Source organism: Vipera berus (assembly GCF_964194415.1).
Source record: "Vipera berus genome assembly, chromosome: 6".
Taxonomy (NCBI): Eukaryota; Metazoa; Chordata; class Lepidosauria; order Squamata; family Viperidae; genus Vipera; species Vipera berus.
In genome coordinates this window covers 64968458-64996133 of record NC_138208.1, presented here as the reverse complement: position 1 = coordinate 64996133, position 27676 = coordinate 64968458, and the positions used below count along the sequence as shown (strand labels likewise).

Here is a 27676-nt window from a genome sequence, read left to right as displayed (position 1 = left end):
TAATTGTCAGGAGGTTTCTTCTTTCTAGGTTGCTTCTCTCCTTGATTAGTTTCCATCCATTCCTTCTTGTTCTGTCTTCAGGTGCTTTGAAGACTAGGTTGACCCCCCTCTTCGCTGATTATGAATAAGCATGGGGCAATTGCTAGCGGCCTATCAGTCTAAACAAAATATGGGGAAGAATCACCCTAGGATGATACTACAAGCGCGTTACCAACTTAATACCAACCTGCTGTGTTGACCAGCTCTTCTATTTTTGAAGAGATGGTAATTCTACTTTAGAGTCAATCTAGTAGCTTCAACCCATATCCTAATGCTAGCCTGCCACAGTCCTGCTACATTGAAAGTCATTGTAATATCCTTGAAAGGAGTATGTACAAGTTGATGGGATGTTAAAATAAAAGCTCTACAGTTTTTGCCGAGGACAAATACGCCATAACTGTACAAGTAAAAAAAAAGACAAATTTATCCTGTGCAACAAACATCCTCTTGTTGGCAGGAGGCGCACTTGTATTGGAAACCTGAAGCATGTTTATATCATTTTCAGGATAGTTTCATTATAATTTCTGTACAAAGCTATAGCTCTGAACATAAGCTGAGGCTATTCAGTTATAGATTCCTTGCATTGATTGACAGAATTTCTCTTTTGCTGCCATCGATGTGAGGTGCCTGAAATCTGTTAAAATTTGCAGTAAACATTTTGACTGCAAAACAGCTCTTGCTCTTTAGTCCAGATCGATGAAATGATCTCATGCAAGGCAAAGAATCTCAATTTTGTAAATGGAGTCAATCTACCTGGATGCTTTAAGTAGAAGCAGGTTGTCTTGATCTGGCTGCCCACTTGTTTCTGGGAGAACTAAAAGGGAATGGCTGTCAGTTATCATGCACTGTCAGGACATGGATGGTCAATCAGTTGGCCAGGGAAAGGGATCACCAGATCAGCCATTTTGTACAGGCAGGGCCATTATGCAAACATTATGGGACAACATACTCTGTTTTCTGATTTGGCTTTTTAAGGATTTTTATTTCCAGTCTTAAATTAAGAGGCATCTCCTGCCTTATCCACAAAGTAGTTTGGGGTGAAGCTGCAGGAGGTGAGTGACTACTGCTGGATAAGGATGTGACCTTGAAATACATTTGTATTCTGCTCATTGCAGGTTTCTTTCCAGATATGTCCATTGAAAACTCCAATAATCTTAGCAGTAGGAAGATCCATGCATTTTTTTTTTAAATAATCAGCACATAGATAAGGCATGAGTCATGTAAGTAATAATACAAAATGCAACTGATGCTCTTCCCTTAACATTCCACAAATAGCTCCTCCTATTTGTCAGTGTTTTGGTCAATTCATTTGGGATTGATTTTTAAATAATACAAGAAGAACTAGATAGACTTCCAAATTTCTACTTCTACATTTAACATTCAAGAGAATCAACTTTCCTAATGTCTCGGATTTTCCATCCAAACTAATCTAAGGATCAGTCCATAGTCAATACCTTTTGAAGGAGCACATCATATATCTCTATTGTTTCATTGGAGCAGCATCTCAAATTTTACATTTACTTTGGACAATCTTTCCTCAATGGCCTTCTTAGGCTTCTCCACATACTAAAGAATCCTTAAAGACCAATATTTGAATATCAGGTGCAACAGGAGCCAGGTGTAAGATGGGATGTCTCCACAGTTTCGGCTATTTGAACAGTGGAACAAAGATTAAAAGTGTCTCCTCAACAGTGTCACCTTGTAACCAAAGGAGGAATTTGGAATGATGCTCAGTTTGACATAGTTTGTTTCATCCATTCCTTCACACTAGTAATTCTGGTATACACTCCATAGTTATTGGGACGTGCACAACCCATTCCCCAGCTCACCACACCAGCTAGAAACCATTTGCCACTGGCTTTCTGGCAAACAAGAGGTCCTCCAGAATCTCCCTAGAAAAGTGAAACCAAATAGTAGTCAGAGGAAAAATAATTCAAATAGACAGAAAAGAGAAAGCTCTGAGTAATGAGCTTTGCAACACTCAGTGTGTGACATTGCATGCAAATAAGGCAGCTTCACAGGACAGGGAAAAGTTCTTTCGAGATCATGGAAACTAGTGCTTAAAGTTACCTGACAGGAGTCCCTTTTGCCCTCATGGTAGCCAGCACAAAGCATTCTGGGAGAGACCTGATAGTGATAAGCTTCACTGCAAATGTCTTGCTGAACTAATTGCACATCCACTTTTTGCAAAATCTTGCTTGTAGGACCTATGAGAGAGGAGTTGCAGATTAGCAGGACTGACCACAGGAAGGAGGTGGTGGTGAGACCTCTCCTCAAGAAGCCTGCCTTGGACCCAGCTGTGTTAAATAACTTTCGTCCTGTCTCCAACCTTCGCTTTCTTGCGAAGGTTGTTGAGAGTGTGGTGGCGCATCTACTCCCTCTGGTCCTGGATGAAGCGGATTATCTAGACCCGTGCCAATCGGGTTTCAGGCCCGGGTACAGCACGGAGACGGCATTGGTCGCTCTGGTGAGTGATCTCTGGAGGGCCCGGGACAGGGGACATTCCTCTGTCCTAGTCCTATTAGACCTCTCGGCGGCTTTCGATACCATCAACCATGGTATCCTGCTGCGGCGTCTCAGGGGATCGGGAGTGGGAGGCACAGTTTTTCGGTGGTTCTCCTATCTCCTGGGACATTCGCAATCGGTGTTGGCAGGGGGGCAGAGGTCGACCCCAAGGTCTCTCGTTTGTGGAGTTCCTCAGGGGTCGGTCCTCTCGCCTCTCCTGTTCAACATCTACATGAAACCGCTGGGTGAGATCATTCGTGGTTTTGGAGTTGGGTATCATCAGTATGCTGATGATACCCAGCTTTTCATTTCGACCCCAAACCACCCCAGTGATGCCCTCGACGTGATGTCCCGCTGCCTGGAGGCGGTTCGGGTCTGGATGGGGAGGAACAGACTTCAGCTCAACCCTGACAAGACTGTGTGGCTGTGCATACCGGCATCCCGGGATATTCAGAATATTCCACCTCTTTTCATGGGGGGTGAGCTTTTACCCCCCGTAGATAGGGCTCGCAACTTGGGAGTCCTCCTGGACTCGCGGCTTACTCTGGAAGATCATGTAGTAGCTGTGACTAGGGGGGCTTTCGCCCAGGTTCGCCTGGTGCGCCAGTTGCGACCCTATCTAGACTGGGATGCCCTGTGTACGGTCACTCATGCGCTCGTGACCTCTTGTCTGGACTACTGCAATGCTCTCTACATGGGGCTTCCCTTGAAGACCACTCGGAGGCTCCAGCTGGTACAGAATGCAGCCGCGAGAGTTGTCTTGGGAGTCTCCCGGTACTCCCATGTTACACCTTTGTTCCGCGGGCTGCATTGGTTACCAGTTGTCTTCCGGGTGAGATTCAAGGTTCTGGTAATGGTTTTTAAGGCCCTACATGGCATGGGTCCGGAGTACCTCGGGGATCACCTGCTGCCGGCGTCAACTTCCCTCCGCCCTATGCGTTCCCACAGAGAGGGCCTCCTCAGGGTGCCACCGGTCAGAGAATGTCGGCTGGTGGCCCCCAGGGGGAGGGCCTTCTCTGTGGGCGCTCCGGCTTTATGGAATCAGCTGCCGGTTGAGCTCCGGATGGCACCTGACCTTCGCTCCTTCCGACGCGGTCTGAAGACCTATCTATTTGAACAAGCCGGCCTGGCCTGATGGGAAATGTGTTGGGGTTTTTAAGGGGATTTTTATATCACTATTGATTGTTTTAGCTCGGGCTCCTATTTAATTCTTTTTTAATCTTTGTATTCTGTATTTTTTATATGTGCCCTTTTCACCGCCCTGAGTCCTTTGGGAGAAGGGCGGTATACAAATATAATAAATAAAATAAAATAAATAAATAAAGAAAATGTTTCCTGTTTCTATGAAATTCCAATTTCCACATTCTATTGCAAGGTTTCCAACCTTGGCAACTTAATGACATATGTATTTCAACCTCTAGAATTCTTCAGCCAGCCATGCTGGCTGGGGTATTCTGGGAGTTAAAGTCCACATGTCTTAAAAATTGCCAAGGTTGGGAAACCTTGCTGTAGAAAATGTGGAGATTGGAATGAAACCCTGTTCTATAGGGATGCAACAGTTCTTTCAGGTCGATGTTTACCTGCTTCATGCGAAAAAGTGTGACATTATAGGCACATTTCCCTGTTTTAGGAAATCTCCATTGAATAAGAAATGGAATGGTACCGTTTTGTAAATAGGATAACCTATTGGAGCCTAACAGAATGGGTTGGATCAAGTGGTATTATTCCTCTGGCAGCTGCTGTTCTGGAATGAGTCCAGATGCTCGGAAGAATGTCCTGAGCAAACCTAATGCACTTACAGAGGGGAAAGAGGAAAGGAACAAATTTTGAAGACAACCCCCTGGCTTCCTGAGTATGCTGCAATATTTGCATGATTTATGCAAGGATCCACTAGAGGGAGCTTGATTCGGTAACATCTTGCTGCAAAGCCCTTGCAATGCTTGGCCTTAGTTTAGTAGACATGTAGTATTCCTTTGAGGCTGAATTTGCTTTCACCAGCCAACTTTTAAATTATTGCACACTCCTTTGGGCAAGAGCTTAGGATGCCTTTTTTATTATATGATTATATCTGAAACATCCTTTTAAATCTAAAAAAAGAAAGGGGCCTTAAGGATGCACAAACCAAATAATGTACCTCCTTCCTTGACTGCGCCCCAGCCTGTGACCCAGCACAAGAGGCCAGGCTCAAAGAGATGGGAGCTGGCAGGCAAGCAGATGGGCTGGATGAAAGCAGAATAGATGACTGGATGGTCAAGCTGCAACAGAGCCACGTCATAGTCGTGGCTGTCTTCTTCGTAGTAGGGATGCTGCAAGATACGGTTCACTTTGAAGGAAACCTCATTGTGGCTACTGGCATTCAGAAAGTGCTTGCCCAGGTATACGGTCCAGACTGTGGGGGAAACCTGACTGCAGAAGAAAAGAGTGGGAAATAACTTCAGCGGGTTTGTTTTTTCTCTTGATACAGCTCCCAAGTACAGCTCAAAGGACTCTGGGTTTAGGGAAGAAAGGAAATTGTCTTACTCCTGGTCAAATTCTGCCCAAGACCCAAAATGTGTGGAACTGGCTTTATTAATGAGTAAGATTTTGTTGGTCACAAGCCATTGCATCTTCTGTGGGGAGGCTTATCCTAAGGGAAGAACATTGTAAGCACGTAATTGCTTGCAGGGAGGAAAGGGAAGAGAGGAAGAGAGAAACCAGGAGCAGTTAAAATTAGCTTAGATGGTGGCTGTAAATAAAGGAGTAGACATGTAGGTTTTATGCAAGAGTCTTATGGTGTCTCAAAAGACCAACAGATCTCTTATGTGAGCCTATCGTGAAAAAGAAATGACGAGAGGAAAGGAATAGGGTGGAGCAGAATAGTAGCCAGGAGAAGAAGAAGAAAAAAACAACTAGCAAAAATGTTATTACAAGATTGTGGATTTTGCTGTAGGTGAAATGCATACATTTAACTATTTGTTCAGTGTTACTAATGTATCTGATTAAGGAAATCCAGTGCAAGCCATACTGTGACAAAAGGCAAACACAAAAAGGTGAGTTTTAAGGTGCTCACCCCTTTTATTTACCTGTCTTCCTGGAAACAGTGAGCTGCAGTGATCACCCAGCGATCTGCAATCAATGTTCCCCCACAAAGGTGGTGCCCACGGACTTGCAAACTCGCTTGCCAAGGCCACTCTCCTTCCATAGAATGACCACCACCAACAATTCTCTGTGTTGCTGTCTCCTGCACTCCGCAATCTGAGAAAAAAGAGAAAATTTTAGGAAACAGAAAGAATGACTTGAGTTAAGGCGAGTGGTAGAACAGAGGGGGAGAGGGGGAGAAGTATACCTGCAAGACTCTTTATGATGGATTTTTATTTTCCTGTTTTGAATAATCATGCCTACAGAGAAATCTCCTTTCTGATTACCATGCATTCATCCACTGCATTTATGCCTCAGGCTTTCCTCTGCGAGGAAGTTTAAGTTAGTGTACTAGGTGGTGTCTGCTCTCATTTTATCTTCACAACCATTCTTCTGAGGATATACAGGTTGCTGATGATTGGCAGAGCCAAACCTGAGTTTCTCTGGACTCAGTCCAAATCCCTAATTGGCTCCTATACGTTAATCACTTGGCACATAATGCTAGTGAACAAATTGTTGGGAGTGTGCAGTTTGATGAGTGACTCCATTAGGAACAGCTAATTGGTTTCAGTTTGAATTCTTGGATTGGCAATCCAATTTGAGCATCAAATTAATTCAAAACATTTTCTGAATTGTGAAAAAAACACCCAATTTGAGCGGAATCAAAGGTCAGTTCAGAGCCTTGATAGTATTTTATTCTAACTGAATCTTGAAACCAAGTATTTTCATAGCCATATAAATCTCTTTATTTCTTGTGAAATCAGAGCAGATTCGGTGAGAACATAGTCCAAGTTGTACATTGTAATTTTGTTTATGATGACCACGTTTATTTTAAATAAAAAGCAGCTCTAAGTCTCAAAGGTTTCTATTCAATTACTAGCTGAAAAATCTACTCTCAGCTACTATTTGCCCACAAATGTTGATGTTGACCACAGTATGGAATAGTAATAAAAGAAGTTGGACTAAGAAAAGACATATCAAGTATCAAATATCACTATCAGCCATAGAAAAACAACAGTCTGATTTGGGGTCTGTTGTCTTACATTGGGGGAATGCAGGAAAGAATACTTTATCTGTCACTTGGAGCTCTTAGAAGAAAAGCAAGGTATAAATGTAACATGGATTTTAAAATCAATGTTTCTGCCACAGAAACTGTGTATACCCTCTTCATTCACCATCTTAGGTTTCTTGCCCAAACAGTCACACTCAGCCTTTGGAGCCTTGTAAATGCAAATGGAAAAATGGCTTAATCCATATGGGGGAAAAAAATTGGAATAAAAAGGGGTAAAATGCAAGTTTTGATTTCAGTGAAAAGGAAAACATATACCTTGAATATTACTGTTCTTTTGACATGAATGATTCAATATATACAGTACATGATAATATCCATTCACTGAACGTTTCCCGCATTTATATTATTCTTCTCAGAAGGAGCATGTTGATATTCTGCACAATAGCCATTTGATATTGAATCCCTCCAAATTGGATGTCCCAGAGGTGCTTTTTTTTCCTGCCATTCCCCGTCATCCAGTCAAAGCTGAAGAAGCTTGTTGGATGAGAAGCGAAACATCTTCAAACAAAAACAAGAAAGTCCAGTTGCTGCGTGAAAAAAAGCATCTGTGGGACAACCGTGACCTGGATGACTGAGAATCTCCATAGACACTCCAAACTGGATGTGTAATTAATCTGCTGTAGCATTTCATACCCACCCAGAATTACAAATTTCTACCAACACAAATCAGATAGGATACTAATATCCTCCAGGTAAGCCATGTACGATCATGCTTGCTGAGAGTTCTGAGAACTGCAGTCCAATCACAAACTTGGGGAAAAAACTAGTACCTTTGGACTGAAGCCTAGTGCTAGCAACCCTTGACAGAATGAACGTCTGCAGCTCTTCTACTAGGATCATTCTAAGAAGAAGAAACTGAGATGGTTTCAGATAATTCCTCTGACTAGGATGGATCTCTTCCTCTGAGTTGCTCACCACAGTGCATTTCATCCGATTGATCCTTGCAGTCAGGAACTGAGTCACATTGAGGGTTGGGCTTCTTCACACAGTTCCCATCAGCACATTGGTAAGTGTAAAGTCCACAAGGGATTCCTACAAAGATACGTGGTGAAACGAGAATATAGTTTTATTATCATTTGATGCAGTACTGATACAGTACTGCAATTTTTTCACAGGAGTGGAGAATTGGTGACCTTCCATATGTGCATGAATTACCATGTCCAAAAATGTTAACAACCATGTTGGCTGGGAGTTAGAACTTGGCAGAATTGGTGGGTCCACAAATTACCTACCAGCTGCACTTGATTACAGTCATGAAGCTCAGTCTCAAAGGTATGATAATGGTGAAAAGAAAGTGACAATCACATCAGTGCCCATTGCTTTTATATTAAGGGATGATTTGCACTCTGAAAACAAAGCTAGAAGCAAGGCAAGCTAGACTTAAAATGCAGATGGAATCATATGGAATGAGTCAGATCATCAAGTCCAACTTTCAGGAATCCAGATCAAGATGGTAGAGCTTCTGCTTGAACTTCCAAGGAAAGATAATTGGTTCTACTGCTGAACTGTTTTAAGTGTTAGGAAATTTTACCCCTTAACATTTAATTAGAATTTGACTTCCTATGTCTTAAATCATTCATTTCACTTCCTGTATTCTACAATAAGAAAGAACAGGTCTTGACCTTCACTCAAGAGGTTTCCTTTCAGGCATTTCAAGAATGTGATGCACAAAATAGGAAACAGTTCAGAATAGAGTGGAAGGATTCCTTCCCTCGATTTGAAAATTATACTTTCTATTGATGTAATCTAAATTTACATTTGTTTTATTGCAGCAGTGTTATATGTCAGCTCACATTCAATTAAGTACTATCCCAAGATCTTTTTCACAACTACCATTACCACTCCAGGAATCACTCACCTTATACTTACACATTTGATTTCCTAAGTACAAAACCTAGCATTTATTAAACTTAATTCTTTATTTTTAGCCCATTGTCTCTAACCTATCAACATTATTTTGAATTTTATTGAAGCTTCTCTCTTCTGGCTAATCTACTCAATTTTATATCACTTGCGTGCCAGGCTGGTCCCTTTTCTACCAGAGATGAGTAACAGTGAGTTTAAAAAAACCCTGTAAACTTTTATTGATAAACTTCAATTAATTACTGTAGGTGCTATTTATGCGGTTTACAGAATCAGCATATTGCCTCCAACAATTTGGGTCCTCATTTTACCGACCTCAGAAGGATAGAAGGCTGAGCCAACCTTGAGCCAGTTAGGATCGAACTGCTGGCAGTCAGCAGAATTAGCCTGCAATACTGCAATCTAACCACTGTGCCTCCACAACTGTAAGTTAACTTGATTTCTGAGAATAGGTTCGAGAAAGTTTGTTTAATAGATGTTCTTGATTTTATACCTTCATTGCATTGCTCCTCATCACTCCCATTGATGCAATCCAGATGTTTATCACAGAGCTTGGAGAAATCAATGCACATGCTGTCCTCCTGACATTGAAATTTTGCAGGGCAGACTGGCAAATTGCAAAGCACAAGGAAAAGAAAGAAGAAAAATCAGGAGGTAGAAGAGCAACAGGGATGAAAAAGTCAAAAGATCATTTGAGTACAAGCAGCATCCAACACCCAATGCACTTTTATGTATCTTTTTGTGTCTGTGGTCATTTGAAAGGCCTTTGCCTTCATGTTGTTTTTATAGAATAAGTGCATTTTCACTGGCCATCCAGTATAACACTGCTTTTTAAATTCAGCCAACTGTACTTTATATGACAATATACTTTACATTTACATTTTTTTGTATCAATTGCATGTTAACTCACATTTAATTAACTACCATCCCATGATATTTTTCACATCTATACACACAGATGCGCACACACAGAGAGACACACAAACACAGAGAAATCATATAAGCAATAAATGTTTCCTATAACTGCTCTTTGGATATTTTTTTAAAGAAAATCAAAGAATAAAAGGAAGTTATAATGTGATTCCTTGAATTACAGACTTAAATCAACCAGCAATGTTGTTAATTCACTTTCTAAGATAATGTGGGCAGATGTTGTATGTTTGTGTGTGAAAATGTATGTCTATTCTTCCATGTCCAGGTTCTGCCAGCGGAGTTCATAGCTAAATGACAGAGCAGTTCATGAATGTGGCATCTATTTCTTTATTTGTACATCTCCTTTCCCATAGCAACCAATGGTTTCTCACCAATGGCTGCATCATAGGAGCTTCTGAAAGTATAATGTTCAATATGTTTCGGAAAAGCTGACTCACAGATAGGAATAAACTCTTCTGTGAGAAAAGCACATGCCACCTGCAAAGGTCCTCTTGCCCCAAAAGGACAGAGCAAAAGTCAAGCATGATGTGAAGAGGAGGGAAATGATAAAGCACTGCTCACCACAGTTTCTTTCATCTAGTCCATTGGGGCAGTCTTCAATTCCATCACAAGCTGGCACACATAAGCCATTCACAAGGCAAAGGAATTCTCTGGGGCATGCTTTTTTAAAAAATGGAAAATAAAGTAGAATATTAGTTGGTTTTTAATGCATATTCAAAATTCAGTTCAAATATTAAATCACTGTACTGTGCTTCCAATCTACTTCTAATTCTATGTGAAATTGAATCATAATAGTTTTGAAAGATGACAAAGATTCTCCTGTCAAATTATCAATATAGTATTAAATCCATAAAAGTTTTTTAATCTATGTAGTATTGGCTGTAAAATTAGGAACTATGACCTTTTTAGAAGGGTGAGTGATGGTGTGTGTGTGTGCATGCATGCGTGCACATTCCTTCAACAGTCTTGTGCATTTCATGGTGATTGCATAGACCAGTCCTGCTATTTTCTCGCCAAGATTATCAGAAACAGTTCCTAGAAGCTGAAAGAGAACAACATCTAGCTGGTTCTGTGTTAAGGTGGGACTAAAACTCATTTTTTCTGGCTTTTAGCCTGGTGCCTTATCACTATAACAAAACTGGCTGCCACATTAGAAGCTGGAGAACAGTGCACCACTATCTATGAATTAAAACCATGGAAACATTTGGAATGTTGGTGCTTGGTGTTGCATTTAGTTCTGACATTTTAGTGGGATCTGGAATGAGGCCTGCCCATCACAGAAGAGAGCAGAATATTACCTGAACTTTTTCCAATTTGAAGTACCAACTTGTATGGTAAAAATGGTATGCTTTTAAGAAGTGGAAATTAGTTTGTGGGGATGGTACCAGAAAATATCAGAAACCCCTTCCCACGCTTGTGATGGATCTGGCAGCAAGTTGAGGCAGCAGTCCAGATCCATGGCAGAATATTGAAAACCTGCAAGTGTAGTGCTGATCATGCAAAAGGCTGCATTCTAGGCCATTTAGGGAAATGTTCCCTGCAATTAAATAATATTGATGTTCTGCTGTAAAGCATCGAGTTCCCCATTAGTCTGAATCAAGTTTGGCCCTTGATTCATGTTCAGTCACAATGACAACATTCATAAGAAAGCATGCGTTGATTTTTGCACAAGTTTCCAGTTAGCTGAACTGCATGTTTTAGAGACAACTGTATACTCACGATCTGATTGATTATATAGACTGTAAGCAGCCCACACTCCAGGCCCTGTTAGGGAGATCTGAGAAGTAAAGTTGATGGTGACACCAGCTCTAGACATCACAGGTATTCTTTCAGCATAGGCTTGCAAAATCCGCAGACCACAGAATCTAGATTTTTAAAAAAGACTAGGGCAATAAATCACAGTCAACCATCTTGCCTTTGAAAACACCAAGGGTATAGGAAGAAAGATGTCATGAAATTTAGGGAGCAAGAGAAGATCAAAATCATCTTCTTCTGGATCTCTTCCAACAGCCAGACTTGCTGGTAATAAAGACAGCCACTGTGAGACAGATGCCATTGTAAAATTAACTACAATTCCCACAGTGGATAAAATTAAAATAAGTTACTGTCTTTCAGGATTAGCTATACAGTATATGTACGCTGAGATTGGCATTAGTTATGGACACAACCAGAACACTAGAACCCAAGTTGCTAACCCCCAAAATAAATTCTGGGGCCACCCAGGCCTTGTTTTAAAAATGAGGAAGGGGGTTATAAATTTTGGCAGCAGGAAGAAGGCTCACCTGATGAAAGTATAATGTTGAAAAAGTGGAGAAAATTAATTACAAACATTACAAATTACAAACCAAATTCAAAATTGGATTTCTTGTTTTAAATTGACCCAGTTTAAGTAATGTTGCTATATGGCAAGAAAACTATTCAGCTGTTGGGTGGGTGGGTGGGTGGAATTGGATCTTGTTTTTCAATATCTTTAAGGCAAATCACTTTTTCTTTTTAAAAATGGATTATTACCAGAAATCTAGCAGGTGCAATTTTCTTTAGCATCATGAATATAGCAAAAATTGAAAAATGTATATTCTGAATATCTGTCCATCATCCAGTTGTTAAATGCAGAGTCCCCAAAACTCAATACACTGAAGACAAGAAGCAGCAGAAGCAGATAAAGAAATCATTTCTCAAGAATCACATCCTTGAGTGATGGATAGCAGAAATGAAGGGAAACTCAGTCTGAAATATAATTCCAAGTCATTTAACAATGAGCTGGAGTATTCATGAAGAGAGCAATTTCATTACAGAATTTAACTTATAGCTAGCAAGAGGCTGATTTCATAAAAGTTATGAAACCATCCAATTTCTTTGTGGAAAAGATGTTTCATGAACTCAGATGCATTTTGTAAATTAAAGTCCTGCTGAATCTATTGAAGCTTACTCTGATTAAGCATGTATTGTTCGTCTTTAATTGCTTGATTCTTCTCTTCCAGTTCTAAAATATAGCATAAGAAACTTTTAAATAGAGAAAAATTCTCATACTTGGTCCTCTTTATAAATCCTAAAAAGCAGCATGCTGGCTAGGTTGGGTAGCTGATATTCAGCATGTTTGGAGGACATCAGATAGGAAAGTCAAGAGGTTTTTTTTAAAAGCTTTCCTATTTGTTTTACTATCATAGATATGGTTTCTTGTAAGTCACTCCTGTAAGATGAACATACCAAGATGTTTGTAGATCCTTACTTTCTGTTCTGGATGGTCCATTGGCCTTGAGTACATGGAAGGTCGTATGTCTGCCTCCTGAGAGTGTAAGCATCAAACCAAAGAACAACTCCATACTCCAGAGATGGGACCTACAAAGAAGGAAATGCAGTGGACGGTAGAGGCATTTGTGTGAGTAGGTGCCTTTGAATTGGTCTCAATAGTCCCTGCTGTTTTCTTGGCAAGATTTTTCAAAAATGGTTTGCCACAGCGTCCTTCCCTGGGCTGAGAGAGAGAGTCACCCAGCTGACTTTAGGCCTAAGAGAGGGCTTGGAGAGGGCTATAAAGCACTATGAAGCAATATATACGTAAGTCTAACTGCAGTAGCTAAGGCAGGACTAGACTTCATGGTCTCTCAGTTTCTAGCCTTAACCATGACATCTACTTGGATCTCTTATGACATGGAAAACTGCTGAGAGTTTTATTTACATAGAGAAATGGAGCTTTGTCCTTGGTTCTTCAATACAAAAATGAGTGTTACAAAGCATGACGGCTGAGAAAGAGAGGAAAAGGAAAACATTTTCCCAAAATACAAAACAAACTGTATTAAAATACATCCTTAGTGAGATCAGTAAGAGCTTATAAAATATGACAGTACTGCCACTTTAAGACTTCAATACAGAGAAATTTAAATCTCCATTCTTTCAGGTGAATGGTGTTAACTATCTGTTTATGTGCAGTGGTGAGTGCAACTTTTGGGGAAGAGTAGAATATAAAGACAATGAGAATTTACAGTGTCAGAGTAAAGGTATATTTGGCTTCTCTTATTTAAGTGTAAAAGTACACACAGCTCACTTTTGCCTAGGAACAGCCAAGATCGTACCATCATGTGCCAAGTGCATTGTGTATTTGGTGCATAGTAACTTGGATAGTAAGGAGTATTGATGTTCCCTTGCCGTTCCCAGCTTTCCTGCAGGGTTAGATTCATCTGGCAGGCTGAAAAGACAGAAGCGTTGTCATATCCACTGTGTCCCACAGAAAATGTTGCTCATGTTTATTATTTTGACAAAAAATGAGGATATTTAATACAAATGCTAACATACTAGTTATGATAAATATTAATGAAGCCACTTATTTCACTTTCAGCAATTTTCTCATCTGATTCTCACTGGCAAATTTTGTTCAGCCAGTGTTTACTACTCATATATACTGTATGCACAGTTTTTAAAAAACATTGATGGGAACACACGTTTTGAGCTATTATTTTCTTCAGACATAGTTTTTGAGGGCTTTTAATAATGATTTACTTATTTGGGGGTGCATTTTTCACTTAGGAACTATGCTGTAAAGTTTCCCCAAATTTCAAATTGTAGCATGGTTATGTGCTCTAGGTGAGCCTTTATATTTGGTCTGTTCAAATCAGGACGTTCATTCTAAAAATTCTGGTGACCTGAATTTCACACCAAAACCTTATGGGTCTCCTTATGAGTCTTCCAAACAAGATTCAGTGTCCTTCCTTAGGGGGCAGCCACCAAGGTTCTTCTAATAATGCTGCTAGCATTTCATTATTAGCTACCTGGAGTGGGATATATTCTATAAAACTTAACTGGCAGCTTATTCTTCAATCTTTTCTATCTCCAGTTATTGCTGAACTGTGAAATCCAAAATAAATAGGATACAGTTCATCTCCAGCTAGTCTGTCTTTGTCCAAGCTCCGATGCCCCTCCTTCTCTGTTACGGTGCCCACCTTAAGGAACATTCTTTAAAAATTAGATTAGCTCCATCCCTTTTGACATTCCAGAAGACCCTCAAGACCTGGTTATGTTATCAGGCCTGAGGCTCCAGGGAACTGGAAGTAAATAATGCTGAGCTGGTTGTTCTTATCCTGTCTTTGCCAAGAGAGTTTGTAACCCTGGTTGTTTTATAATATTTATTTTTGAAATGATTTTTATACCTTTTATGTTGTTGGGGTTTTTTATACGTGGGTTTATCCATTTCTTGTTAGTTGCCTTTGATGAAATGGGCAGCTTTATAAATTTGATTGATTAATAAGCAAACAAATAAATAAAACCAAGGCTCAATAGCAGTGGCCATGACGAAAGTGCAGCAGCAGGGATGATGCTAAAAGTTTGTCCCTGGAGATTGGCATTTCCAATTGGTAGTTATACAATTCTTTAAAAAGCTTCAATCTGGAGCTTTTTCTTGGAGAACTAAAGTCAATCAATGTACATCCAAGGTGCATAACCTCTACCTATCTAAAACCTGCTAATTATAAAGACATTTCCCATAAGACTATTCCTTTGGGGTAGCTTTGTCTATGATTGGTGCACATGTGTTATACCTACCATTTTCACTTACTTATAAGCCAACCATCCACTATTTTCTTTTCTGCAGCTGGATTCACATATTAATTTTAAGCAAACTCTTTCAAGTTATTATGCACCCCGATGCCAATACTGAAAGAGGATTCTGACTTAAAAAAATGAAATAGCCTTACACTGAATCAGGCCATAATTTACCCAGCTCAGCATTATTTATTTCCTGCCTTTTCATTCCAGGTACCATAAAGAAGTACTGGACAAGCCTCTTCCCATAATTCTCAGTTGGCATGTTACCCAATACGTGAAAAGGTTGAGTAGCTGGCCTATTCCAGCAGGCAGCTACACAAACTCTTCCCACAATCAAGCAAAAGATTCCATTTCTCAGTTCCACTGCCTAAAACCAGGGATTAAATTTGAACTTTTGTAGGCTTTATGAGTTATGCTTATGATCTCAGGGTACAAGAACTCCCACACAGCACTGGCTTTATTTTTTAAAACTGTCTTCAGCTGTTTCCTACCACAGCTACACTCTGTCCTACTATGCTGCCAGCCACTGCTCCTTCCAGCTAACCAATGAGAGGATGCAAAGCAAAAGCAAAACACTAGGTACTTTTCTATATTTATATTTACTTATTGTAGCAGGAGCTGGGGTTGGGGAAAGTTTTGGGAAAAAAAATCAAACTAGTTCCTATGATAACAACAAAACTGCCCATTAGAGGAAGACTGAGGTAGCAAAGTACTACAATTGCACGAGGAAGACAACCAGGTAGCAAAGTACAATTGCATCTTAGCTGAGGGAAGTTCTTCAGACTTTTGATATTCCCAGCTGGATCATGTCAAAATTCCTCAGTGTAATTGCACAGTACATTGCATTTATATACTGAATAGCCTATAGACAGCCCAGTCCATGCTGTACTGAAACGCCTCCTTCTGCTCTCACCTAGAGTGTCCTATGTCTAATTACAGCACATTTTTTTCTGTTTTTTACAATAACCTTAATATCAGATATTCTTCTTTATTAATACTAGATTTGATTTGAACATTTGTCCTCCAAATGTTTGTGAATCCCTTTGCTTAGTGCTACCCAGTTGCAGATATGTGTCATCTTAATGTTAACAGAAGCAGTACCTGGAAAATACTGTATATAAAAAGGCAGATCTTTAGAACAACACAAATGCAATCTACATTTTCTATCTGTTTCTGTCCATATCCTTATTTACCTTCAAAGGGCACAGCCTGAGCAGAGAGTATGAAAGGATCATAGTAGCTGTACATCCCCTTCTTCCATACGATAGACATGACTGGGCCAGAAGATAGAACTTCAACCACAGGTTCCTGCCGGCTACACCCATATAGGCTGAAGAATGAAAACAGATTATTATCATATTCTCAAGTTGAAAAGGATGTAGGGAGGTTTTTATAAAGAAAGAGGAGCAAGAAATGAGGAGGAGAGATAAAGAAAAGTCATTGCATAGTGAAAAAGGCCAGGAAATAAATACATGTCCCTAAATAAATAAAACATTTTGGCAACAATAAATTATGGGGGCTAGATAGATCATCCAAAACACATGTGTCTTCTTTCAAATATTTACCTCCCTGCGGGCTAGAAACATATTAGGCATGTAAGAAAATGTAAATATGGTAGCTTCTATGTTCTTGTCATATCTTTCTGGCAAAATGTAATTAAACATAGTTGGCTCAACTTTTATTTTGAGAAGGAGAGGCTAATGATAACTGTACCATCCCTGTCTTGCTTTTTTTTTTAAAGAACAGATTTCAGTGGTTAGAAGACATGGCTAAGAGAGGTTAGAATCCACCAGAATGCTAATTTTGATTTTAACATCAAACATCAGTGCAGGAGTAGGTTTGTAAACCAAGAGTCACACAAAACTGCACCAGACATTTCTTTTTCTTTATCTGCCACTAACCAAAACCAAAACTAACTACCCTGGAGACTGAAAAATTGCCTACTGTACTCCACAGGATTTGTAATCATTAGTAGCTTTTTCATTACTTCAATGTGTACTACTTTCATTGATTATCTGGATCATCATTTTGCAAAATGAAACTTCCTGTATATCCTGAACCTAAACTGAATTCTTCATTGATGTGGATAATGGGAGAGATGTAGAACACACAACTACTCTTCTCTTCTACCCGTTGTTGCTGCTACAAAATCAAGGGTACCTACGAAGTGATGAGCTGTTTCTCCAATGGCCCAGCTGCATCATACATTGCCAGTCGGTCCCTGCATTCTGAGAGAGTCCATTCCAGGTGAAGCTTGATCATGTGACCTTTGGGGCCATGGAGATGCCAAAGGCAGCTGGAGGCTAAATAGTCTGGACCCTTCAGTTTTAGAACCACATCCTCTCTGATGTAGCTGTACCTATAGCAGCCTAAACAGGATACAGTCAAAATGGAAGAATGCACCATACTGTTGATAAGAGATGACATGGAAAAAACCAAATACGCTTAATCCACCCACAGTATTAAGGGGAAAAAGTTCTGCATAAACCAGGACCTTTGATCTATTCCAAATAGATAATTTTGTACCAAGTTGCCCATGATTTCAATAATTCTCCCATTAGAAATGAGTCTGCTCTATACATCTGTCCAATGTCAGGTTTAAAACTAGGAGCATTTAAAGAATTTACATCCTTTTATCATGCTGATGCTATTGTCAGCCTTCATGTACACAGGGATAGCTTGGAATATATTCATGGAAGCCTTGCTTGCATTAATATGTACTGAGAATCATTCATTCATTCATTCATTCATTCATTCATTCATTCATTCATTCATTCATTCAATTTCTATAGCCACCCATCTCAAACAAGTAACTCTGGGTATAAAACAATCATACAACAATTAAAAAAGAAGTTATAATACAAAATTAAATTTATATGGCAGCCAAGAAACAAATGTCATCATAGAAGACAATATAGCCAGGAAATGGGATCCTTCACATACTTGTTTTGCTGGAAAACAAGCCTGTTGCTGATGCTAAGGAATAAGTTTTGATTTACTGAGACCTAGTTGTTTCCACAGCCTAGGACTACTTATTCCAACTAGATTTCTCCTGTGCAAGGAGGTCTTTCCAGGAGAAGCTGCTTATCATATCCCAGGTTCACAAGGTCAGATGAGATAAAGCCAGAAAAAGCTTATAACAGCTTCTCCCAGAAATTAGACTGGTTCCTTTGGTAATCACCTTCCAGAAGTTAATGAAGACTGAATTTTTTGAATGGTACTTTCAATTTACATTATTTATTATATATTATACCTCTTGGTTTCAGTTAATGAATTGTTTTTGTGTTATTCTCCATCTTTTATCTGGGTGTTTTCTTATACTGTTAGATAAGCCTCTGTGAGTCTGGAAAGAGTTGGTGGCATACACATTTAATGCATACATATACAGTTAATTAACATGGTACATACAGAAAGAAATTTGCTTTAAGCTGGTTAGAAATTTTTTCTTTAATTTGTGAAAAGTAGGCTGCTTGCTGAAACAACTAGTAGAAGAGATGTTGGGGGCAGAATTAGCATCATACATGCTGCTATGTTTCATATTTCTTATTAACCATCTTTTTCATGTAAGATGGGTTTAAAGAGACGCTAGCAAGCATTAGATAAAAAGTCAGCGCATGCTAAAAAGTGCATCAGTATAAAAAATAGAAGTACAACATTAAAGTGGTACACAATGTTACAAAAATATTTCATTTTGGTCCCTGATGTCACATTAATTGATGGGTTGTTTGCAAAAATCTTTTATTTTACAATGCAACAAACATAACCAAATAAATTAAATAAATAAAAGAAGGGGGGGAAATAAAGAGCCTACCCAAGGTGGATTTCAGCATTATTATGTCTTTGAGACTGGATTCTGTGGAAAACAAAAAAAAAAAGAAAAAAGAAAAAAAGGAAGACAAAGACATGAGATGCCACAACTGAACTCCCTAGCGCTCCTTGGTCAGGTTCATGTCAGTCGTATTCCTGGCCCATTTTACTCCTCTCTCTTTTGCAATAACACTTCAGTTCAGACCTAATTCTAAGCCACAATTTAAACATTCTGCAAATCCACATTGTAAGCATTGCCCTCCTTCCCAATAGATGCCAAAAGAGGAGCTCGATAGCCATCATCTCCTACTTCAAATATGAGGTTACTATGACACTTGGATTGGTAGCTATGGTTAGTTTAAGCCTGTTGGTAAAGTGGGTATGGTAGATGAGACAGTGAATAAATCAGTGCTTTTAACAAGTTGGTTTAGTAGGAAAGTCATTTTGTGAACGATGAATTCTTCATAATAACCATGTATATTTGTATTGGTTTGTTGTATTTGTTATTATTGATTTTTAAGTTGTTTTTAATGTTGTTGAAGTGAGTGGGTGGCCATGCAACTTAAATGAATTAAATTGAAATGAATTTCACAACAACACATGCAAAAATTCCAGAGGTGCCCTCCAGCACAAAACATGTGGAATCCATGAGCTATCCAAACCCAACCTGGCGATGAAAAACTTGCAAGATCTGAAAACAAGCCATATCATTTGGAAACAATTCTAATAATCATATTACTTATGGCATTTTTGAAATTGCAGAAGGGGCATATTGATACAAAGGACATATCCACTTTGTAGTTGTCCCCTTCTGGGTGTTTGGTGATGGTAAAGCCGTGATCCAAAAAGGCGACAGCATGTTGGGGATTTCTGAGAAATTTGGGGAAAGAAATTACTGTCAGTCAAAGGTGATTCTTCCATTGACAAAGGCTAGGCAGGGTTCAGTGCTGCCAGACTCTATTTCTACCATTACCTAAACTGTCTGTGTTCCCCAAGATTAGTGACAGGCCCATTAGAGGCATGCCGGTCATACAGCTTGTGGCCAGTGATTTAGCCACCTTGATATTGGCCAGTATCTATTGCTGAGTTTCTGGGAATAAAACAAGCAGTCATATTGGCCCATTACAGCACTGGTGCATCTCAAGGTAGAGCTGTTTCCAGTGATGGGATTCAGCTGGTTTGGACCACTTCGGCAGAACCAGTAGCTAATTTTTTTTGTTGCCCAGGCCCAGAATGAACTTCCAGAAGTGGCATCCACACAGAGCAGGGCTTTTCAACCAGTGATATGGGTACCACCTGTGGTATATTGGCACCTGGCAGGTGGTACGCGACCATCCTAGAAAAGTGGTAGTGAGGGAGGGGAATGAGCTGAACCAGTGCCAGCACCGCACAAGCCTGAGTGAGAGATGGCTGGAGCTGCAGGGCTGTTAGGGCTCAGCAAAAGCGCCAGGATCAGTGCTTCTTCGGGGCTGTCAGGGCTCAGTGGAAGCGCAAGGATCAGCGCCAGGCTCCAGCTGGAGCTCGACGCTGATCCTGGTGCTTCTGAGCCCAGAAGAAGCACTGATCAGCTGGAATGTTGCAGCATCTCCAGGGTCTTGTGATTTACATTCAGATGCTTGGCAACTGATTCATATTTATGACGGTCACAGTGTCCCAGGGTCATGTGAAGTGACCAAAACCTGTTGCAACCACCCAGCAGACGGGGGGAGGGGAATAAAAACCAAACACCCACCCCCACACTGTGGCTTGGAGGGAACTTTTTTCAATGCCATTGTAACTTCGAACAGTCACTAAGCAAACTGTTGTAAGTCGAGGACTACCTGTACTTCATCACTTTTTTCCTTTTTTTTTGGTCATCAAATTTTTGACACCTTACTAGGTGACTGGTGGTACTCAGATGTTGCCATATCCTAAAAGTGGTACATGGGTGAAAAGGTTGAAAAGCCCTGACACAGAGAACCAGTTGTTCACATATTTGAATCTGACCACTGGCTGTTTCTGAATAGCCACAGCCAGATCTAATTATATAACCCCCAAAATTTTAGCACTGTTGCCTTATGAAATGTTCTATAGGTTGTTTACTCCTCATTCCTCTTTTTATGAGCTTTTCCCCTACCTTTATTATTATTATTTTTTCTTTTTTGCACATCTATAATTTCTGTCCTCCTAATAATGTGGGAAGCCCTTGGTGCTTTTTGATCAGGTCCCAATTTATTTCTAAAGCCTTTTTTTGCAATGTGTAGATTTTGACTTAAGATATGTATTTTTCATGAATTTCCAGCAATCCTGTGTTTTATACTGTAATGCTAAAAGGATAAAAGGGAAGCACTGCCTGTTAAAATATAGACGCATTTGCCTCTGAATTAAATTCTGCCCCCTCCTCTCCCAATTCACATACAAAATCTCTGCCAAGCATGCTAGCTAGCCTTAGAGTGCCTGGGGAGGCAGTGTCATAGGATAAAAGTGGCTAAAGCTGAAACTGTTACAAGCTGTTATTAATGCTACCAAATTATCTCTTGTTTGGTGGGGGGAGGGAGGAAAGGAGCATTGAAGGATGGACTGGAGGAGCATCCTGACATTCACTAAGAAATATATTGATAAATACATTTATCAAATGCATTGATAAATCACTACAGGGTTCAAAACGTATCTGTAGAACTTAAGCAAGAGAGTGGAAAAAATAGAAAGAAAATGGCTTAGGTAAGTAAAGTAAAAAATACTTTCCATTTAGTCTTTAATATCAGCTGATTTTGACAAGAGAAACCAGGTAAAAGGCAATTAAGGAGGTTCCTGGTTGCTTAGCATGAATAAAAAGAGAGGAAAAAATGCACACAACTATAAAATTCTTTATCTGAACTTTCAGGTATAATGCTGCTAGATTTCTGTGCTGGTATAAAAAGCAGTTAGAGGAATAACAGAATAGAGTTGCTTTAATGCAATCTTCAGCCTTCCACAAACCTCCTTGCTAAATAAATCTGTGAGAAACATTGAAAGCAGATTTGGAGATAAGAAAAGACACCTGCCTGCCTGCCTGGCGGCGCTCTTCCTCCTGTCCGAGGTTTTCATTGTTGTGAGCATTTCTGTTGAGGATTGGCAGCGGGGGTGGGAGGTGTTTGGTTATTATTCCCCCCATCTGCTGGGTGGTTACAGCAGGTTTTGGTCACTTGACATGACCCTGGGACACTGTGACCGTCATAAATATGAATCAGTTGCCAAGCATCTGAATGTAAATCACAAGACCCTGGAGATGCTGCAATATTCCAGCTGGAGCCTGGCGCTGATCCTAGCGCTTCCACTGAGCCCTGACAGCCCTGCAGCTCCAGCTGTCTCTCGCTCAGGCTTGTGCGGTGCTGCCACCAGTTCAGCTCATTCCCCTCCCCTGCTACCACTTTTCTAGGATGGTCGCATACCACCTGCCAGGTGCCAATGTACCACAGGTGGTACCTGTACCACTGGTTGAAAAGCCCTGCCTTAGAACACTGCAGAGCAGCTGGGAAGTCCAGCATGGAGATCAAGTGCTTCATTTTCAATCTCTCTCTCTTTTGCTCTGGCTATTTAATTTCTTTCCATATGCAAAGCAGCAAGGGAAAGGAGAGTGCTGAAGAAATTCCCACTCATGGAGTGAGGTTCATTTCAGTTATGAAATGGCCACAGGTTTGTGCAAGTACCTTGATTTTCAGTGTGCAATCATTTCTCCTGGGCTTTTCATGCTGCAGTTCAGTCTACAGTAAAGCAGGGGTGTCAAACTGCCGGCCCATGGGCCGGATGCATCATGCTGAAACCGCGCCCACCCCATTTCCAGCAATGGAAAAAAAAATCGTGATTCGTCGTGACACGTCACGTGATGTTGCGAGTTTGACACCCTTGGTCTAAAGGAAGTGAGGTAAACAACACTTCCATTTGCTATTATTATTAAAGGGAAGTTCCCTACAAAATTGTTGGAGAATTATTTTGTCCTCTGAAGACATTCTGAAAAATAGATCCAGCTATTAGTCTGGTGATAAATCTTGCGCAGAATCTTTTGAGGCTATTGGTGTCAAACTCTAGCTCGCACAGAGGGGTTAATATCTGACATATAAAAGTTTTCAGTTGCTCTTTGGGTAAAAAATAAGTGTCTTTCTACCTTCCAAGTGATAAAGATCTTGTCATCTGTTCCTGAATGAAAAGATACCTCCATTATCTGTGTAACTCTCTAACCAATTTATTAACCCACAATCCACCCTTGAGAGTTTCTCAAATTCTCTTCTCTTTAAAAAAATATTTATTTTTTTGCATGAAAATTTAATGCAAACAAATTGAAAAGGTCTAGACCCTAAATCTAGATCCAGCTCTCTTCATCTGCAGACAGTACTAGTAGAAAGCAACAATGCTACTCATTTAGTGATACCATGCATGGATTCAAAGAAAGAGAGATGCTTGTAGTAAAAGAAGTGAAACCTGTAGTGATTTCTCACTTATTCTAATGGCTCAAAAGGGCCAAAATGTTCAAATAATCAGACAACCAGATAAATATATACAAGATCTTTCGACTGACTTCAATGGGATGTTCGGTTGAATCAGGCTCCTATGAATACTTACTTCTCTTTTTAGCATGTGCAGTCTAGCATCTTATAACTATTACTTTAAATTACTTTAAACATAATTTTTCAATGTGGTTTCTTCTAGAAAAGACATGTTTTGCAAGATTAATTGTTCTTGAAGGTTATTTCTTTTTCATTGACAGTACATAGGTATAGCTACGTGACTTCACTGCATTTTTTCCCTCAGTATCAAGAGATATAAATTTCAATTTTGGAAGCTGCTTTATTGGAAATATTAAGGGAAGATATATAGTTAGTACCTACCCAATAAAATCAAAGATTCTGGATCAATTTTGTAGTCAGTCTGATAAGAATGGTACCCTGTTCTGTTGAAACTCGTAAGAAGTTCATTATGAAGTGTGCCTTTTACTTCCTCCACTGTCATCTCCACCTGCCGATATTTTGGGACTTGAAGGGCGAGCCAGAAGAAACATGTCAAAGACCCTTGTCTGTTAGGAAAACATTTTTCACATTTACCACCTCTTTTCTAGTTTTCTAGAAACATCATGAAACTAGGATAACTAAGTTAGGAAGCTAGAACATTTCCAATCATCACAAGAGATAACTCAACCCAATTGTCCAATTTCATAATCAAAATATATCCAAAATTGTATGTTTACATTGCAAGACAGATCTAGGCAGATGTCAGACTAGCAAGATCCACTGTTTTTTATTTATTTATTTTTTATTTATTTATTTATTTATTTATTTATTTATTTATTTATTTATTTATTTATTTATTTATTTATTTGGGGGGGGGGGAACAGTTGCTAGAAAATTCACCATTAAAAGGCCAGTTACAAAACTATAATTCAGATGAGACAGAAGAAATTTCTTTGGGTGGAAATAATACTCTCCTGCATCCCATGAAGCACAAACTAGAATAACATGTACATACAAGTGTAAGCTCACAAATATCCTATTATTATGTAGTAAGTCAGTACAAGCTCTAAAACCAGGTTGCATACTGTAAATGCACACCAGAGCATCTATAGCCAGTTAGATCAGGTTCTACTTCTGACCATCCATGTGCTATGATCTCTCAAAAAACTAATAATGCTTCACTTACCCAAAGGCATAGACAGCACTGGAGTTGTAGAAAGAGGCCAGGTTAGTGGCATGAATTAGTTCTTTTAACTGTAAAGGAGATTGTTAAATAATGTCAAGCTGAGATACCGGTATGTTCCCCTTAACAATACATGTCACCTCTCATTTAGTGCATGAAACTAAATCATCTAGCTCAAATGAAGATCACCATATATTTAAATTATCCCCATTCCCATTATTTTTATCCACAATCAGGTACAAAACACATAAGCAATATCAGAGTTAGATGAAAATGATAACAGGAGAGAGACTATGGACATATTTAATTTTGCATGTTATACTACTACAAAACTAGTGGGGCAGATCCAGGAAAAAAGCTTTCAAGCTTTATGCTCATACCCATTAAACTACCTAGATGAATATGCTATTCTACTCATGAAATCCCACCATCTTCTGTATCTTTGATCTCTCTGTCCAGAAAGCTCTGGATTCCATTCTCCCATGATCCTGGGAATACTGCCGATTGGTGATCCTCAGGCTGCCAGAGTAGAAATGCAGATGAGCAGAATCCAGATACCACGGTCTGTAGTCTGCCATAAAGAGATACAGATACTGATTATTTCTAGGTAATGGGAGAGTATAAACATTGCCATTAGATCACAGGCCCAAAGTAACTACACATCTATTCTACACATAAATATTGTGTTTGTAGTGTAATAATTCCTTGCCTGAAGTCTAGAACTTGGCAATTCTAGAAAATGCAAGATCAACTGTATTGGACTTAAACAAAAAATAAGATCTACACACACACACACACACACACCCCACACCACACCACACCACACCAATTTAATAACACATGGCAAAATAATCTCTATATCTTATGTGGTCTACACTTTGATTGCAGCTGAACTAAATGGTCACTAGACATGGCCATGAGGCTGGTTACATGCAGCTATACTGACTCCTCTCCCTGTAATGCTTTTCCTGAGCACATTCTCTCCTTGACCCCCAATATTGGATCAGGAATACAAAGAATAATGTATTGCATTTGTTACCTAAGAAATACCAAGTTATTGCTCCAGCTCCACCCAACAGCACCAAGATTATTAAAAGTGGGATGCAGCGTTGACAGATAACCAGTTTACTCTTCTGTCTGTTTTGTGGTAATTCCACTGGGTCTTCCTCCTGTTCTTCTCCCTCAGTCATGGTTACCTTAGCAAACAGCAAAGCAAGTATTACGATCTAAGATTTATATTTATGTTCTCCAAATGTGTTAGATTCTCACCCAACTACTTCTAGGGCACATTTATGGATAAGGAAAAATGGAAGCAAGCAGAGTTTCGAGAAATTTGAAGTACTTTCTTGTGCTCAGGGGTACATTGAGTCCACAAGGAATAAAAAGAGTAGGGGAAGACAAGATGCTGTCTTTCTCAGTTCGGTAAACAGCATCTAACTGGCATGTCACTGAATTTTATTACAGTACTAGATATATGCTAGTATCTGATGCTACATCTGAAGGCTGCAGGCTACTTTAAGGAACAAAAGAAGCACCATAAATACCCATACCAATATCTTAACTGCTTCCCCCTGGAGTGACCTACTGAAATTCAATACTGAAAGGCTGAAATTCATTGTAAATTTATCTGAGAATAAGCCACATTAAACATACGGACTTCTTTTAGTGTAAAAATACGTTGGATCAGACCACATGTCAACACATAAGCCCTTCCTTTGCATAGTTTTGTGGCCATTTGATTATATACATTTTGACGATCAGATAATAAATTAAGTAGCAAGGCATGGAATTCAATATCAGCTCAGCAAAGAGACAGAGTTCACAAAATATCTCACTACATTATGACAATGTTGGAGGGAAATATTCCTAACCAAAGTGATCCCATAAATTCACCATAAATACAGGTAGTCCTCAACTTACAACAGCTCATTTAGTGACTGTTTTACAATGGCACTGAAAAAATTTGACTTATGACCATTTTTCACACTTACAACCATTTGCAGCATGCCTGTGGTGACATAATCAAAATTCAGATGCTTAGCAACTGACTCATATTTATGACGGTTGCATAAATGTGATCCAGGGTCATGTGATCACCTTTTGTAACCTGGCTAGCAAGGTCAATGGGAAAGCCAGAGTCACTTAACAACTATGTCACTAACTTAATAACTGCAATGATTCACTTAAGAGTTGTGGCAAGAAAGGTTGAAAAATGGGCCAAAATTCACTTAACAAATGTCTTACTTAGCAACAGAGAATTTGAGCTCAATTTTGGTCGTAAGTCAAGGACCGTCGGTATATATCAGGGGTGCACTTCGGACAATGCTTATACTTGACCTGAAATAAATAGACTTATGCCTTCCTTTGTTTTTGTCATGGTTCTGACAGATGAAACTCTCCAAAGAGAGAGTTAGCAATGTTAGCAGTGTTAACACTTTTCCTTTTAGTATTTTGTGTGTGTGGAAGAGAGAGAGGGATTGAGTCGTCTTGAAATATTTCTTATGTGGTCTCCCTTTGTGCCTTTTCCTGTTGCAGAAAGTTTAATATTGCACAGTAGTCCCTTTGTGAAAATGGCAATTAAACATCAATCTGAAGAGTATAAAACTAGTCCAAGTCTTCCAAGTGTGCTACATTGCAAACACTGCAACTTCCAGATTTCCCAATCAATACATCTGATGCTGCTGACTATAATCTCAACACAAGTGGAGGGCATCAAGTTGGGGAAAGCTTCTTGAGATGAGGCTGTATCAGTTCTTCAAAAACAGCAAGAACCCTACTCTGGGCAATTAACACAGTTCACTTCCCGCCTTTATAGTCACTGTAGTCCAGATCACAGGCCAATGATTTGCCTTTCCAATTAAGTATTTTCACAGTATTTTCTTTTTGGTAGAATTACAGCAAAACCTCTAAGAGAAAATACTTTGGGCTTTCCAAAACTGCTAATTCCTAGCAACAACTAGCAGCAAATCTCTTCCTTCCTTCCTTCCTTCCTTCCTTCCTTCCTTCCTTCCTTCCTTCCTTCCTTCCTTCCTTCCTTCCTTCCTTCCTTCCTTCCCTCCCTCCCTCCCTCCCTCCTAGATCAATTGTAATACATAAAAACCCACTCACATCCACACAACATACAACCCCCCTCCCCTCTGGTGTAAACCTAAAATTTCA

General features: G+C 39.6%; 3 protein-coding genes across 4 annotated transcripts in view; 1 reads left to right on the top strand and 2 right to left on the bottom strand.

Moving 5' to 3' along the window:
* KCTD17 (potassium channel tetramerization domain containing 17) overlaps positions 1-9304 on the top strand; it is a 40972-nt gene extending 31668 nt beyond the window's left edge. Inside the window, exon 7 of one of the 2 annotated variants that reach the window (XM_081330904.1) lies at positions 9133-9304. The gene's annotated coding sequence lies outside the window, so the exon portion shown is untranslated. Of the gene's footprint in view, positions 1-5624; positions 6500-9132 lie in introns of those variants that run through there. The other variant, XM_081330903.1, reaches the window with a different exon arrangement.
* SSTR3 (somatostatin receptor 3) overlaps positions 1-27676 on the bottom strand; it is a 368714-nt gene that overhangs the window by 246531 nt on the left and 94507 nt on the right. The window lies entirely within an intron of this gene.
* TMPRSS6 (transmembrane serine protease 6) lies at positions 971-25707 on the bottom strand (the record flags this gene model as incomplete). The annotated part of the gene is made up of 17 exons (XM_081330643.1): positions 971-1931; positions 2110-2246; positions 4679-4950; positions 5607-5778; positions 7649-7765; positions 9090-9203; positions 10091-10189; positions 11249-11394; positions 12759-12868; positions 13600-13712; positions 16258-16394; positions 17229-17433; positions 18876-18917; positions 23716-23900; positions 24521-24588; positions 24946-25088; positions 25557-25707. 17 exons carry the CDS (start codon positions 25705-25707, stop codon positions 1770-1772), a joined length of 2373 nt encoding a protein of 790 aa, XP_081186769.1. The 3' UTR covers positions 971-1769.